A 16,740-nucleotide genomic window follows, 5' to 3' on the forward strand; every position below is an offset into this window, starting at 1 on the left:
TTCTTCAACCATTTTTCAAGTACAAGTCACAATTAAATTACCCTTTTTATTAGTAAGTTACTACATATTAAAATTGAGATTAACAAAAGTTCTGATATCTCTGACAAGAGACTAGCACAGGTCTGGCACCTTCTAATTTTGTAGTCCTTGTTTCTTTATTTGCCTATTAAATCAACATCCTTTAGCAGAGAAGAGCACTCCTAAGCATTTGTTTTCTTTTTAAATGCCCATATCTATCTATCTATCTATCTATCTATCTATCTATCTATCTATCTATCTATCTATCTATCTATCTATCTATCTATCTATCTATCTATCTATCTATCTATCTATCTATCTATCTATCTATCTATCTATCTATCTATCTATCTATCTATCTATCAGAAGTCCCAAAGACAACACATTTAATCATTTGAGGGCAGGTTGTTTTGGTGACTGATATTGTGCCTCGGATCTTGAACCCAATTAAGCAACATATATACTGTCAAGGTTTGAGGTCATCACATGAAAATACACAAGAGCGCAACAGACCTTACAAGATAAGGACAAACCCCTTAAGTTGTTTAATATTGTGAGAAACTAAGATGCTGCTAATATATATAGCTAATATATAGCTTCTGTAACATCAGTTAAGTGAATCTGTGTTGAAATTCTGTAGACTCAGACAAACTCGCAAGACCTCTTGCAAACCTGCAGAGAAGTAAACTTATTTATTGGAACAGGAACAAAATTAAAATTCCGCAAGTCAGTTCATGCTACAAAGATCAGAGCATAACTGAAAACATTTCAGCGAACACAACTTCATTTTCTGTGGCAACCCTTTGCCTCATTAAGAAACATGCCCCCCATGTCTCAGATATAAAGAGTACAGAAAATATACCTGATAATAGGTCTTGATGTTTCTGACCAAGATGGTGAGGTTTTGAATCCGGAGGTTGACATCATTGTTAACATGTTCATTCACACGCTGGTTTGTTGGTCTTGGATCTCTAAAGGAGGGAGATCAGCTTTTAGAGAAGGTAAAGGTATTTACAGACTCAATGTTTACTGAAAACAATCTATCACTTCAGCATTCCTAGGCTTCTAATCCTTTCTGCCTTCCAGTGATACAATTCAGACTCAGAAATCACTGCAAACCTCTAACCCATCTGCACTTCTGTGTCACAATTCCTTTTGTTCAAGTTGGGTCTGTGAGGGCAATACTCTTGTTTTCTCAGCACCACTCTCCATAGTTTAGACAGAAACACATATACATCCAGAGAATTTAAACAGCAGGTAAGTGTATTAAATCAGGTGCATCTAACAATCCATTTAAAGCTGACAAATTCTCCAGCTACACAAACAACTCCAAGCCCCCAGTGGTGGTGAAAAAAGGTAACCACAGGCAAGACAAGAGGCAGTTTCCATGAACAGGTGGGGGCTGTAAAGACTTGTTTCAGGAACTGCTACAGTAATTCTCCTCACCCCATGAGACAACATGATATTTTGTGGCATCCTTAACAAAAGTCCACAAGAACTACACAGTTAGCCCAAATAATGCTTCAAATGGAAATAACACAAATGGCATGAAATGGCAGTAAGCTGCTGCTTTGTTGCACAGGCTTTCAAGGACCAGAAACCTTACACAATCTGGGGAAGGTTGGTGTGGTTTTAAAAGCGTCAGCCAGTCACTGTTTCTATAGGGACACTGCGTAAGATTGAAAGCATCATCAACCTTAGTGCATTTTCAGAAATAAAACACTTCCGATTCCCCTCCTTGAACATCCTAATACCCTCATTAGAGCCCTCTTGTGAAGAAACCATTGGGGGCTACGGGATAGAAGGATTTAATTTCCGATAATGACAAGCGCCGGGAAAGCTGTCACACAGGACTGAGGACCTACCCCCCCCCCACAGCCACCAGCAGCTTCTCCATGGTGAAAGGGAACCCACTGGAGTCTTCAGACTTTTTTGGAGGAGGAGGATAGGAAATATCACAGTGGCTGATTATGCCATCAGCCTTATGCAGCATAGCCCCACAAACATGAATTTAATCACATTTTAACATGTGCATTGCTTTTCAAGGAGAAAGGCCCCTAGTTTTGTGCAAAGTTTGACAAGGAAAAAAACCTGCTCTCCCTGCCTCATTCTAGCCTAGAAGTGAGGAAGGTATCAGTTGAGACCACCCAAACACAAAAGAACTCTCACAGATACTTTTTCCTTAAGTGGTAACTGTGAATTCTGCTACAGTCACATCAATCTAGGCAAGTTGTTCATGTCTGCCAACTGGTGGAACTGTCCTCCTGCCTTGCCCAAAGCCCAGTGCCCCAGCAGCATGGGTCAAAATATCCAAACCTTCAGCAATATATCAGCCACCACCTGCTCCCCAACAACCACCAAAAACGTTCTCTTTACAAGACACACATTCCAAATTGCCTTCAAGCCAAGGATCACTTGCATCGTAATAACTTTTAAAATTACAACAGGTGATGGCAGAAACATATGCTTGAGGCTTTCAAAGATGTCTGGGAAAGATTACAACTCAAAACGCCTTTCAATTCTGGGCTGTGCAGCCTGTTGAGTTGGCTCTGTAACAAAAAGGCAGGGTTTGGCCTTGAAGCAACCGAGTTGGCCTCAGCTGCACACCTTCTCATCAACTCCAGGCCTGAGGTTTCCCTTCTCACTCCCATACTCCCAATCTGTAACTGCTGATAAAAAGGACTAAGATGTCTAATCAGGGAAAAGGCAGAGAAGTACAGACAGGTGGTTGTTATGGGCAAGGCCTAATTTCCTAAACTGTCCATTGTATCTTTTCCAAAAGCAAACATGGCCTTCAAGCCATTAGACCTCTCTCTCTCTCTCTCTCTGTCTCTGTGTGTGTGTGTTTTGATGCTTCCATAGTACTTAACAGCCGGAAAACTCTCTGGACACAGCCCATCCCTGCACCCCTAGAAATATTCAGAAGGGAAAAGAGCAAGGGCATTCCTTTCACTCCCAATTGCTATTGACAGTGAAGGACAGATTACTCCACTTCCTGGAGTCGTGGGAAGGTTTTTCCAATCTAATCCCAGCCAGTAAGGCCCAAAACACACACAGCAACAACTGATCTTTACTTTTTAAATACTGATTTATATTTCCATGTATTATGTTTCTTTCTACAGAAAGCTGTCTTAATGCTTTGTTAAGTCACATCTGATTACTACATTGTTATGATTTGCTTTGGACTCAGAAAGTCAGTATAGAAATATTTGCAATACATTAAGTACATGAGGACATATATCTATAACAAGGTGGGACGCAAGATAAATTGCCAAAGAGGGGCAAAACTAACAAGTCCAGTCCCACCATTAGGCACAGGAAAATGATGGCCTTGGGCAGTGGATTTTGATTTCCATGCAATGGCAGTGGATTGGTAGTTATTTAGTGTGTTATTAGTCTTTTGCCAGGGATGGAGAAATGTGTTTTAAGATCTTCTGGCTCCCCTGCCAAATATAATTTGACTGGTTTTGGATATTGCATGGCCTGACTTGGGTGGACGGGGCGGGGCAGACATTTCCTGCTGCACCTCAGGCAACAAAACAAGCTGGCCCTAAAAGTCGGGTGGCTTCGAACATTTCCCCTGCTTGCTCCTCTTCCTCCTTCTCCTCCTGCCCTAGCCTTTTTATTTTATTTTACTGATTAACTGATTTAGGTCTTGGAAGCTCACCAGCTTCATGTAGGGAGAAGGACATGATCCATGGACATGAGTAGTTGTCATCTCTCCGCTGCGTAAAACTTAAAAGTGTATCTGCACTAAACAATGATAGCAGCTTGGTATTAGTACTGCCATCATATAGTTCATTAATACATTTAGCATTCTCCACTTGAGAGTACTAGTTCTCTTTCCTAAACTATAGCACAAAAATCAAGTATCTCATCAAACTATAAATCACAGCATTCTGTAGGGTGAAGTCATAATAAAGCCGTATCAAACTGACACTATCCTATAAGGATGCTGTGGGGTTCAATGGTGGGGGAAGGGACATTACTTTGAGCTTCTTTAGAGAAGGATGGGATAAAACTGCACGTGTACAAACACAGCAAACAAGGTCCAAACTAGCTTATATAAACCAGCCTTCTCCAAATACGTTGCACCCACCTTCTGTCTCTTAGTCACCCTTTGGAAATGGCCTTTTATAGGCAATAGAATCCAGCATCCATCTCATAAAACCACAAACAATTCACACCCTGGCATCCATCCTTGCTTGGCCATCAGTGTGCCACAGATGACTAATCATAGCCATGTATGGGGAGGTATATAGCAGAAACTTTTTACAGAGGGTTCCCAAATGGAAGAGGGTGAAGAGCTGATCTTCCGCATCACTGATATCTGAACATTACAAGCTGAAACCAAATCCTATGAAATGAATGAATAACCATTTTCAACAAACATTACAAAAGAAGGTATAGAATATCCCTTTTGGCTTGGTTAGGTTTCACCTTATTCACTTATTTGCCCTGGCCCATCTAACATTCACTGTACCACACTCCTGTTTCTTTTCCTTTTTTACAATACAGCAGTAAGACTCAAATGCAATTTGGTGACAAACTGGTACAAACAGAAGACATGCAACAAAGCAAAAATATTGCAATCAATTGAGTAGCAAGACTTGCACCATTCACATAACAGACACAATCTTTGTCAAGCAGTGGTGTGCACATTCGGGGGGGGGCAGGGGCTGCAGTTTCCATCCCTAAAAACAACTGGGTCCAAAATTGCAAATGAAACTCCACAAAACTTTGGAGAAAGCACCACTTGTCATGTTTATGTAATTCCCCCCAAGCCTGTTATACACCAGAAAAGGCCTTTTTTCAAAACAAAAAGTAACCAGGTAATCATTTTTGTTTTTCTAAAAATGGATGGATGGATGGATGGATGGATGGATGGAAGGAAGGAAGGAAGGAAGGAAGGAAGGAAGGAAGGAAGGAAGGAAGGAAGGAAGGAAGGCGCTATGGCCCCAAACACGTGAAGGATCAAAAATACATTAATATGGCAACTCTGAACCCCTAGAAACTGCTCAGGCTATCAATCACCATTTGGGACAAACTTTTTTTCAAAGAACCAATGGGTTGCATGCTGCCCGTCCCTACTTTTAAAGCCAGGTCCCCCAGTGAAATTTAAGGTGCTTCACTCTTGCCAGATTATGTCACCAACCTTTAAAAAGACAGTCAACGTGCATCGATTTTGACATCGATTTTGAGGACCAGCATATAAATAAAGTAAGTACATGTTTCATATTCGCTTTAGTGATTTGCAAGTACAGTACATTTATCAGTCTCCAATTCTGCATCATGATTCAACAAGATTTTACAACATGACTGGATTTCCCCCCAATATTATATACAGTATTTATTAACCTACTGGGAGGCTGTTAAGGAAATTGAATTAAGGTCTTAATGGGAAATTAAATTAAACCAGATGCATTTCTCCCTTACAAATTTCTATGTAACTTTATGCTTTAATGTGAATACAGTACGTTCAAAAAGAATCCCCCAAATAAATGCTGACACACTAACACAAACTTATCTGTGTGCCCAGGATGGTGAATAAATAAGACAGAGTACTGTGGATTCCACACATGTCTACAAAGAACTGTGCTTCCAATTAATAAACTCTCTCCATCTTCCAGACATGAATATCCCTATGCAGTGACATGATTTATATCATAAAAGAGATACAGTAGTTCTTTTGTGATGCCTCCACAGCCAGTTTCAATCGAGATACCAAAGGTAGACCAAACTTGCACCATTGCAAAACACAAAATAAATTCTTGTGTAACAGTTATTAGATCTCATGACCTCTGTTATATTTTATTGTTGGACAATCAATGAATTATGATTAGCAAATAACCATAATCCATCTCTTGCACTAGTAAAATCTGTAACCCCAAGTTATTTTGTCTGATATAATTAAATTACTTCTCTCAAAGTTTAGGAGAAGCCAATGAATCATAGGGCAAGACCAAGGGCAACCTACAGCACAGGACAAATTAAGCCTTTGCCCATACAGGGATATCAGAGGCTGTCCATTATGAATACAGCTACAATTCCTTTTGTACATCATGAGACAGCAGGATTCTCTGGAAAAGACAATAACACTGGAAAAGGCTGAAGGCAACAGGAAAAGAGGAAAACCAAACATGAGATGGACTGACTCCCTAAAGGAAGCCACAAGCTTGAGTTTACAATACACTCTGGTTCCTCTTCAGACCGAATTATTATTGTTGAGTTTACAAGAGTTGAGCAGGGCTGCTGAGGACGGACGTTTTGGAGCTCACTCATTCAAAGGGTCGCCATAAGCTGGAGGTAACTTGATGGCACATAACAATAACAACAACAACAACCAATAAACAATTCCTTTTAGAAATTGGAGAAAGAAGACACACAGGTATGGAAGTAACATGTTAGAAGGAACATTATATGTGACTATCTTTTGCAGTAATAACGGGCAACATTAATTTGGTGAAACAACGTAATGACTGGTGATGCCATCAGTCATTACTGTTTAATGGGTAACGTTTACTCATTCTTCCTAAAATTTCCTGGGGGGAGTCATTTGCGATAGTTTGGGGCTATTTTTGTTTTTTTCTTTTTCTTTTTTAATTAAAGCAATGGATCCATTGCTAATGTGCCACTCTTTAAATAACCAGGAGGATGTCTGTTGCTAATGAGTACTGAACTACTTTTGGAAAACATTGTTTCAAGCTCCAGCATCATTTTCTCATCAAACTGATAGGTGAAATTGTATTTTCAAAGCACCTCGAAGAAACTCTATTTCCCAAGTAAAACAGAAGGCTTTATCAACGAAACAGCTACGTGATACAGTCCTGCTCGCTTCTTTTTCATCAGGCAACTATTGGAACTATTGCTTGGGCTGGGAGAAAAGGATGCTATTCTTCCTCAGCTCCCCCTGGATTATGCTTCAAAGAGCACAAGCAACAGTGGTGTTGACCTGGAAAGTTGAGGGCAGAGATTTGGGAAAGGATGCCCATTGCTTAATGCTGCCTCTGGGGGGAAAAGAATAACTGGACCATTTAGCTCTGCTGTGAAAGAGAATATCGAGTAGCTTTTGCCAATGTACAAAATAGAAAAGACAGTCGTTTTATAAAAACACCTGTTTTTATAATGTAGGTAAAATGGTATGAGTCAGCCAAAGCCACTCTGATGAGCTGTAGCAGCTGGATGAGAGCAAGAGAGAAATTCGGACAATTAGAAGCAATGGAGGAGACCCAGGCAATGGTGGGTCCAGCAGCTGTAGCATCACGGAAGAAATAAAAGTGCCTGCAACACCTCTGCTTTCCTAGTAAGTACTTGAGGTGGGCAGAGGGAGGTTGGTCCTGGATTGTATACTGCATTCCTCTATTTGCATGCCTACTAGAGCTCTAATCCAGTCTACAAAACTTTCCAGGTCACCCACTCGCTCTAACTCTCCCCCATTCTCTCATGCTCCCAGGTGAAAGAAATCCCTATTGTTATCACCCATCACTGATCAGAGATAACAGAGACTCCCCTCCAGGACTCTCCTTTTCAATCAGGCAGGAGAGGGAGAGACAGGAAATGCAAAACCAGATGCTCTCAGCCAAGAACAACAGAAGGAACAAGGGCAACACAAGGCATAAAGTGGGAACGTGCTCACTGGCAAATTAATAAACACTACCACGTGCATGTGAACAACAATTTTAGTCACTGGCCCTTTTACGTCTTAAGTTCAGATGACCTTAAAGAGACTCCCAGACAATCTGACTGCCTGTCCAGCTCTCAGTGGTGAAGCCGGACAGCCCTGCCTAAACTTTCAGGCTGTGAAGCCTGTTATGTCAATGCCAGGTACACTTCTGGAATCCCAGAAGCGAAAAGAAGGGACCAAACTTGACAAAATCAAAGCAAGCAGAGAATATATTGCAACAGCAACCCATATTTTCCAAATGTATGTGAGTTGATTTAGCTCCCAAACAAAGGCAGGATCTGTCTGGGATTGGTGTGGGGTGGGGGAGGGGCTGATTTGAAGATGACCGGCAGTGGCTGCTGATGAAAGACAAATGACTTCCGATGGCTGGTTTTCTATTGCCTGCAATTACATCACAGCGTAAAGCCCTGCAGAGAACATGATGGAAAAACAAGCTTACATCTAACCTTTATGCTAAAAAACGCAGAGATTAACTGGAATACCAAATAGGTAAGGTAATGGATTTTATTCAAAGACCTCAGATAAGCTTTCAAGCAGGTGCAAACACTGTTTCAGGGAATGCTTTCTATGCTGATTCATCTGCCATGGAGCCCCTCTATGCTGTATAAGATTCCAGGGCATGTTGTAGCACGCCAACTTAGCTCATGAAGGGCAGTGGTCAGCCTTAGTTGCTCCCCCTACTGCCTTTTGCTGCCTAAGGTAATGAACAAAGTACATAGCCTTTCCCAGTCCAATATCTGATCTCTTTTCATCTCTCTTTTATTTATTTTTATTTGGCCTTTGTATTGCATTTGTTATTTTATGATTTTTGTAATATTCTGTGTTATTTTATTGTTTTGTGTGATGTTGGGAGCCGCCTAGAGTGGTCTTGCAGACCAGATGGGTGGGGTATGTATAAATAAATAAATAAATAAATAAATAAATAAATAAATAAATAAACAAACAAACAAACAAACAAACAAACAAACAAACAAACAAACATCCCTCTGTGGAAGCCAAACAGAGAGCTTCGCTGACAGCTGACTCTTCAACACTCATAACAAGATAGCATCTGGTCAGCAAAAGGCTGCAGACCGGCTCAGAAAAGGTGGTGTCCCCCGCACAGCAGTGTCCTCAAACACCCTGGGACCACCGCTCCCTCTGTGCTGGCACTTCAGGCATCTGCTTTATTTCACCTAATGGTAGGGCTGGCCTTACAAGGCATCTTCAGGTTCCCCAGGGGAAGAGCAAAATATTCTGGACATTTTAAAAACCAAACCTCCATCCTAACATGTTCAAATATAACCTACTGATCATCTTACCCATGCTGGCCTTTCTCATTCTGTGGGCAGGCAAGCTCTCTAGGCATTTTACTGGGCCAAGCTTAAGGGCAGGTGCTTTGAGGTCTGGCCTCTAAATACAGCATTTGTGGTTGATCGGCTGAAAACATGTTATCTAGCATCTGGTGTTGAGCAGCTGGTAGCCTCATAGCACATGGGTTTTAGCATTATTTAAAGGCCGTACAGTTTAGTCATTTCCCTCTAACCATCTTTGTTACATGAGTCTTACAAAGCTTTTGCAGACTATAGCAGAACCTTGGTTTATTTAGGTATCTTCAGCATTTGTTCACTACCATTCTCGCCAACAAGACTCCCAGAATGGTTTGCAAAAAAACCAAAGTAATCAAGACCAGCTCTGAAAGATTTTAACAAAAAAAAAATCAGCTTAAAAACATTCATAAACAGATTTAAAGCATTATCCAAGAAAAAATGTATAAAACAGTATACATTGAGATTTTATCCCAGTGTTAAGTGAAATTGCATACACTGAGATGGCAATGTGCCACTACGGAAGAAGCTCCTGCTAGTGTGAGAGCCACACCACTCGGCATGCAAGTAGCAATTTGTTAATGAGTTGCAGTTATACTTCTGTGATTTAAGTTGCTATAAATCCCTGAAAAGATTCTGAACAATCCCGGAGTCCAAAAGGCCAGAACATTACAGGTCCAACTGTCCATTTTGCAGCTCAATGAAGTTTGCCTATGCCACTCAATAACTTGTGTGCAAATTTACCAGCATAATCAGTCCTAACCCTAACCCCACTCTTATAAACTGTACACAGAGTGGGGTGGCAAGGGAATACAAGAACACCAGTCTGACTTAGTTCTGTTCACCTTCATCTACGTTCATCGATAAAACTAATTACAAAAATGGCTCATTGAATGCACAGGTATTTTATTAGTCAGACAAGAACAGAAGGGAGGAGACAATGCTAAGCTGTCATATGAAGGGAGTTGAATAGACCCTTTCCCCGAAACAATGAAGGATTTTTCATTCTTCAGCTTGCCACCTGGACAGCTCTTTATAAAATATTAAGGACAGAGACTAAGAAAGCAGAGCGCTCTATGAAACACGGGAGGGTCAGGAGCAGATTATCTTACAGGCATCAATTTGCCTGCTCACCTTTTGTTTAGGCTCAGCTTAGTGACCATGTACCTAATACTCTTCAGATGAAGACATAAAAATTAATGTTAGTAGCTCAGAACAAATGTTTTAGCCCATCAAAAAAGCCCATTCTCTCTAAGGATGCGACTAAACTGGAAATGCTGCAATTTGATCTGCAGCATGTATTACATTTGAAATTGCAGCCACACAAGGGGCTGCTGATTGATTCTGGATTCCACTGTTCATACTGGATGTGATGCAATTCACATTCCAGACCTCTTTCATTCTTTCCTCTGCCCCTGCCTCTGCTGATCCTTCCTTCCTCTGGTCTTGCCTCTGCTGATTTGGTTGAGGACTGATGGGGGTGTATATACAGGAAATAATAATAATAAGGATGACCAGTGGTAAGGTGATCTGGCTCTAATCTCATTTATGAAAGAAAATTTTAAAAAATCAGAGAATGATCAGGGGAGAGGAAAGAATGTGGAAGCATGTTTTCCCAGTCCTGAATTTCAAGGCATCACAAAGACACTACCTACAGATATGTTCCCTGTCTTTACAAGAAGATATCACAATTTACCACCTGGGGAAAAGCCTATTTGAAGCATTCTAGCTTGAAAAAGCAGAAGCCCTCAACAAGCACAGAAAAAAAGCCACAGGGGGGGGGGGAGAGCTGGACCGATTCAAATTAGTCTCTGCATCATGCTGTCAGTAAAAAAAATTACTTCAAATCCACCCATTTTGTAAGCAAAGCAAATCCCACAGTATCTGACCATGTTGTTGCAATGTTATAATACTCTCAGAAATGCCCAAGCTGAAGCACAGAATGGTGGAGAAATAGTCATCCTGGTTTGCCCCCAGGAAAAGTATTCTTTGATAGTAGACGACAGAGAATCCAAAATTCACAAGTATTCTTACATAACACCTGCCCTCTGGCATGAACAAAACATGTTCATTTATCCTCCTGACTTGGGCAGTAATAGCCATGTAGGCAATGAGAGCAACTGGAAACAACAGTCTAAAACCACACAGCCTCTAAACAATACTGAAACCAGCTATGAGGTCATGTTCAGAAGTACTAATCTCAGCTCTTATGACTAATGGATGTTCTTAGACTGTGAATTTTACAAAGCCACTTAGGCTAAAGCAACCAGGAGATGCACCTAATGAAGTGGTTTGCATTCCAAATAAAACTGATTTAGATCTTTAAAGTGCTGCTCTTTCCACTTTTACTGCAACAGAGAGAAAACAGCCCTTATGGAAATTCTGTTGGCTACTGGTATGATACCAAATCTTGTGACAATCAGTTCCAGTTTCCACTGTGTAAACCAAGCCAGGCTATAGCTTTTGAGGGTGGCATGGACAGACTGTCCCTAGTTGACTAACAGCACACACAATCAGACTGCAATTGGAGCATCTACTCCCTCATTTAAGCAGGATCATCCAACATCACTGTGCTTTACAACAGTGGTCCCCAACCTTGGGCCTCCAGATGTTCTTGGACTTCAACTCCCAGAAATCCTGGCCAGCAGAGGTGGTGGTGAAGGCTTCTGGGAGTGGTAGTCTAAGAACATCTGGAGGCCCAAGGTTGGGGACCACTGCTTTACAAGACTGCCATTTATTTATTTATTTACAGTGGTGCCCCGCTTAACAATTACTTCGTTAAACGACAGATCCGCTTGACGATGAGGTTTTTGAAAAATTCCCTTTACGATGATTGGTTCCCTGCTTCGATTTTTCGCTTTACGGTGATCAGAAAACAGCTGTGCAAAATGGCTCCCTGCTGTTTTCAGGACTTAATTTTCGCTGTACAGGCACCGGAAAATGGCCGCCCTATGGAGGATCTTTGCTGGACGATTAGGTATTTAACCCATTGGAACACATTAACCAGTTTTTAATGCATTTCAGTGGGTTTTCCCCCCTGCTTGATGACGATTTCACTCTACAGCGATTTCGCTGGAACGGATTAATGTCATCAAGCGAAGTACCACTCTATTTATTTATTTATTTATTTATTTATTTATTTATTTAACTTATATGCCACCCACTCTACCCAAAGGTCTCTGGGCGGCTTACAACAATTAAAATACAATAAGAAGATAAAACAATTAAAATACAATTAAAATAGATACTCTAAAAATTGCCATCAGGACCCACAGTTGATATCATTTCAATTAAAAGCCTTCAGGAACAGGAAGGTTTTGACCTGGCGCCGAAATGTCATCAGCGTTGGCGCCAGATGAATTTCAGTCGGGAGGGCGTTCCATAGTCTGGGGGCAGCTGCCAAGTGCTCACCAACATGATAACGGGCTGTTGTTTAGTCATGTCCGACTCTTCGTGACCTCACAGACCAGAGCACGCCAGTCCCTCCTGTCTTCCACTGCCTCCCAGAGTTGGGTCAAATCCATGCTGGTAGCTTCGATGACACTGTCCAACCATCTCATTCTCTGTCGTCCCCTTCTCCTCTTTCCTTCACACTTTGCCAACATCAGGGTCTACTGATACATAAACTGCCAATGGAGTTAATACAAGTCTAGTGAGTCTAGTGGATGCTGGAGTGTCATCAGGCAGTAAAATGGTAATAGGTCCTGAGACTGGAGTCCAGCCATGTGTCAGCCCTGGCAACTCTTGCTGCAAGGTCTGGACCAACATGAGCACCAATATGATGGATGCTAATGGCTTAGTGGATGCTTTCAAATGTCCTCATTTTCATTCTCCTGATCTCACTAAAGGGCCAACTGCTCTAAATGACTATGTTTTAGGACAAAAAGCAATACCTTCATCTACAAACACCTATATATTTACAACTACCTTAACTTTTTGTCAACTTATTTTCTGGGTTGCTCTTCCTTTTGGGGTTTCATCTCCAACATTTAGGGAAAGGAACACAGCCTCTAAGAGAGACTTTTCCAGGATTCTCATTGAGCTCTTTGCTGTTTGTCACACAAAACAAGAAGGATAATGCTAACCTGGTTAACTTGAACACAGAAAGGAGCTGTATGAGCCATCCCTAGAAACAAAATTCTGGATTGAGCAATACCTTTATTGATGTGGCCAGATGTTCTTGAATGCCGAGTGCTGGCAAGAGAAAAGAGAGCTTGCAGAGTCAGCTGGAGACAGAGGTGTCAAGGTGCCATTTTACAGTCTCAGTCTGACCTGGACCCCCTGTGGATCTGTTGTGGCTTGTAGTAGAAACACATGGAGCAAGATACTGTAGAAGTCTTAATGTTAGCTACATAGGAAATCAAATTTAGGTGTTCCAATTAAGGTGAAAAATAAAAGTAAAGGCAACTTGACAGTATTAGTGGCTGGAGAAAATGCAATCCTCACTGGTGCAATTGTGTGGAAATACTTCGTCCTGCAGTAGGAATTGCTGCAAGCACCTTAATCATGGTATTTTCAGCAGCAAACAGAAAAGAAGTGGCCATGGGATCCATCCACAGAAACACAGTTCCGGGTTGGAGAATATATTTACTAGATCACTAAAACATTGCAAAAAGGCAAGCTTTTGAGTTCTTCCAGGAGTTTCATCAGGCAAAGATGGTATAAAACTTGGGGAGGGGGAGGGAGAAAAAGAATCAACTAGCCCCCCCACAAAAAAACTGGACCAGATGTGCCCATTGTTCTTGAATGCAGTAACTTGAGAGTGTTGTTTACTGGACTACATTGGTAGGAAAAGGGAGGAGAGAGGGAAGGCCTTGGTTTTTATGACATGGGTGAGCATGTCCAGCAAAGTTGAAGGAAGCAGATAAAACGCGATGTCACAGTGGATGTCACAAAAGGTGAACACAATGCCACTAAACAGTGGTTTTCCTGTAAAAGATTATTCTCTCCAAGTGCATGTATCCTGAGGCTTCAAATATTAGCTGAGGTTAAATGCTTTTAATATTCTGGTGTTAATTATGCAACTCATGGGGGTTAAATGGAGATTTGACTCCAATTTATCTGCTATGAACTCAATATCTTTATTTCCCAAATAAACAATTAGCTAGTTACTTGTAAATTGTAGTCACAACTTTTCTTTAAGATGCTCTCATTCCTAAAAATGCACATAAAATTCCACATCAGACAATGCGGCAAACTAAAAATGCAGAATAAAAATGCTGTACTTTCACAACTAAAATGGAAATAGCCATAAACAAATTTAAATCCCAGAAGTAATTAGACAAATCCAGGCAACAACTGTTATAGCTAGGCAATCCACTGGAAGGTCCCAAATCTTGAGAACTCTTAAAAGAGCCTAAATAAGCTACTTTTTTGGACTCTCATAATCTCTTGGCATCAAGATCAAAGCCTACACTAGCTGGAGGATTCTGTGATTAGACTCTCAAAAAAGTAACTTATTGAAGCTCCAGTGTTGTTGCAGAACTCATCTATCTTACCATAGTTTTAATTCTTCTCTAACTAGCCCATAAAACCACCCCAAAGAGGAGGTAGGTAAAATTGGCTGTGTCTTGACAGGAAATGTCTCTCTCAGTGTCCTAAAAATAGCTGTCTAAACTAACAGCAAGAGATAAAGATACAGTATTCAAATGTGTGTCAACCTAGCAGGTGGTGATGGGGTAAGGGAGAATACTCACATGTACTATTTCTCATGACAATCAATTTAAACTTGTTATTGGTTTTGGGGGGAGTTTGCTCAAAGATATCTTAGGCAATCTGCTTGGAAACCAGAAGGTCCTAGATTCAATTCTCATCCTTTCCAGAGAGGACTAGAAATATGCCTGTAAGAAACCTTGGGAGTCAATATCAGTTACGGTCAACAGTGTGCCATGTGGCTCAATGGTCAGATACCGTGGCTGAAATCATGTTGCTTATTAGTGTAATACATGACACTAGAGATAGCACACTGAATCAGTGGTGATTTGGTGAGTCTCTATAAGTTCTGTTTATTCAAATGGACCTACTCTAGTTGTGACTTACCTTAGTGTAGTAATTTAGATAATCACATGGCAGATATGCTTTGAGTTTATTCCAGCATTGAGCAGGGGACTGAACTTGATGGCCTTGTAGGCCCCTTTCAAATTCCCTTTTCTATGATTTTATGATTCTAAGTTGCCACTGGAGTAGGTCCATTTGAATCAATAAAACTGAACTAACTCACCCAACCCCACTGTTTAAATAGCCCTACTCTAGTGCAAGGTACTATGCTAAGCAGCAGAATTTCAATCTATAAAAGGTGTCCTTCTGAGTGAAGAATCTGAATTGAACAAATTTATGTATACAGTACTTTACAATCCACCTACTTGAGTTATTTTAAATATAATATATCCTTAAATCCTATGCAATCCTACTATACATTTGGACATCAAAATATTTACTTTATTTTAGTGTTGGCACTAGCATGTGTTGGTTAAGGCCCCAAGTTCAAGTCCTCATACAACGACAGACCATACAAAATGATCAAAGAACAGCCACTCAACAAGATCTTTTCCAGCAGGAAACACGTTTTATCTCTCACCATGATATTCACCATGATATGACTGAAAAATACAGTATTTTCCATCCATCCCTTTTTATGATCAAGAATAACTGGCTTGCTCCATGCCGTAGAAATGTTTAGAAGCCAGTTTAAAGAGTAAACCACATCTCCCACACAAATCAATAGCATCAATAACAACAAAAGTAATGCCTTGTCTGTAGGCTGTCTTTGGAAAACACGGCTCTGCAGCTTCTTCTCTGGCTGCTATCACAGGGAAACACCGAAACCCAAGATCGTATGGTATTTTGGTATAAAATCAAGTCACATGCCCTTGCTGTTTACACCCCCAAGTTTTGTGGAACAGAACAATGGCAGACTTAATTTTGCATAAGAATATATATAAGTGTTCCGACAATCTATAAAACGGGAGCTGGCTATTTAAGGCATCAACGCTCAAAGCAGGACAGCAGGGGTGTGCCAGCAGGCCGAGAAAAATCTATATCATCTTAGTAAGTCTCAAAACGTGCTATGTAATGTGGCACGTAGCAGTACAAGGAAATACTGAACATGTACAAGACCATTTAACACCAGGTCTAAGGAAAGTGATGAGTCTGCACTAGAAACACAGTTCTGCTCTACTCTTTTGAAAGCTCCAGGATGGAGAAGGGGGAAAAAAAACAATTGTGGGAAGAGGGGGTGAAAGGGAAAGGGCTCTCTCTTCTTTATAGGTCACGCAGTAAGCACTTTTGTGATGGTAAGGAAAGGGGGAAGAGAGGAACAGTAGCCACAACCACCTCTGCAGCAGGGCTAAGCTGGAGACACCCCAAAGTGACTCTATAGATTTCTCGTTAAACAGGCTCAGCCCTTTTGGAGAAAGTTTTTAGTTTCATTAATCCTGAGGTATAACAAGGGACAGCTGTCAAGGGTGACTACAAAGAATAAAAAAGACACACATACACACTCAAGGAAAAGAAAACCAACTCTGTCCAGATGTCCTAAACTGTCCCACTTGCCTAACTTTGGATCTTTGGAAATCTATGAACATTTCTCACTGACCGCACGAGTGCAGCAAAATAAAAGCAGTTTTCCTGCATTTCCCCCCCCCCGCCCCCCAGGGCAGGCCTAAGTGAAAATGTACTGTTCAAAGGATCTCTCTGAAACTGATCTGTTTCCAAGCAATCACAAAGCTCACA

General features: G+C 41.0%; 1 protein-coding gene across 6 annotated transcripts in view; it reads right to left on the bottom strand.

The window, feature by feature from the left end:
- CCDC88C (coiled-coil and HOOK domain protein 88C) overlaps positions 1-16,740 on the bottom strand; it is a 122,935-nt gene that overhangs the window by 100,219 nt on the left and 5,976 nt on the right. For all 6 annotated transcript variants that reach the window (XM_072986575.2, XM_020807587.3, XM_078383728.1 and 3 more), the window contains exon 3: positions 881-989. In XM_072986575.2, coding sequence (XP_072842676.2) covers positions 881-989 — 109 coding nt within the window. The remainder of the gene's footprint in view (positions 1-880; positions 990-16,740) is intronic.

Source organism: Pogona vitticeps, chromosome 1 (assembly GCF_051106095.1).
Source record: "Pogona vitticeps strain Pit_001003342236 chromosome 1, PviZW2.1, whole genome shotgun sequence".
Taxonomy (NCBI): Eukaryota; Metazoa; Chordata; class Lepidosauria; order Squamata; family Agamidae; genus Pogona; species Pogona vitticeps.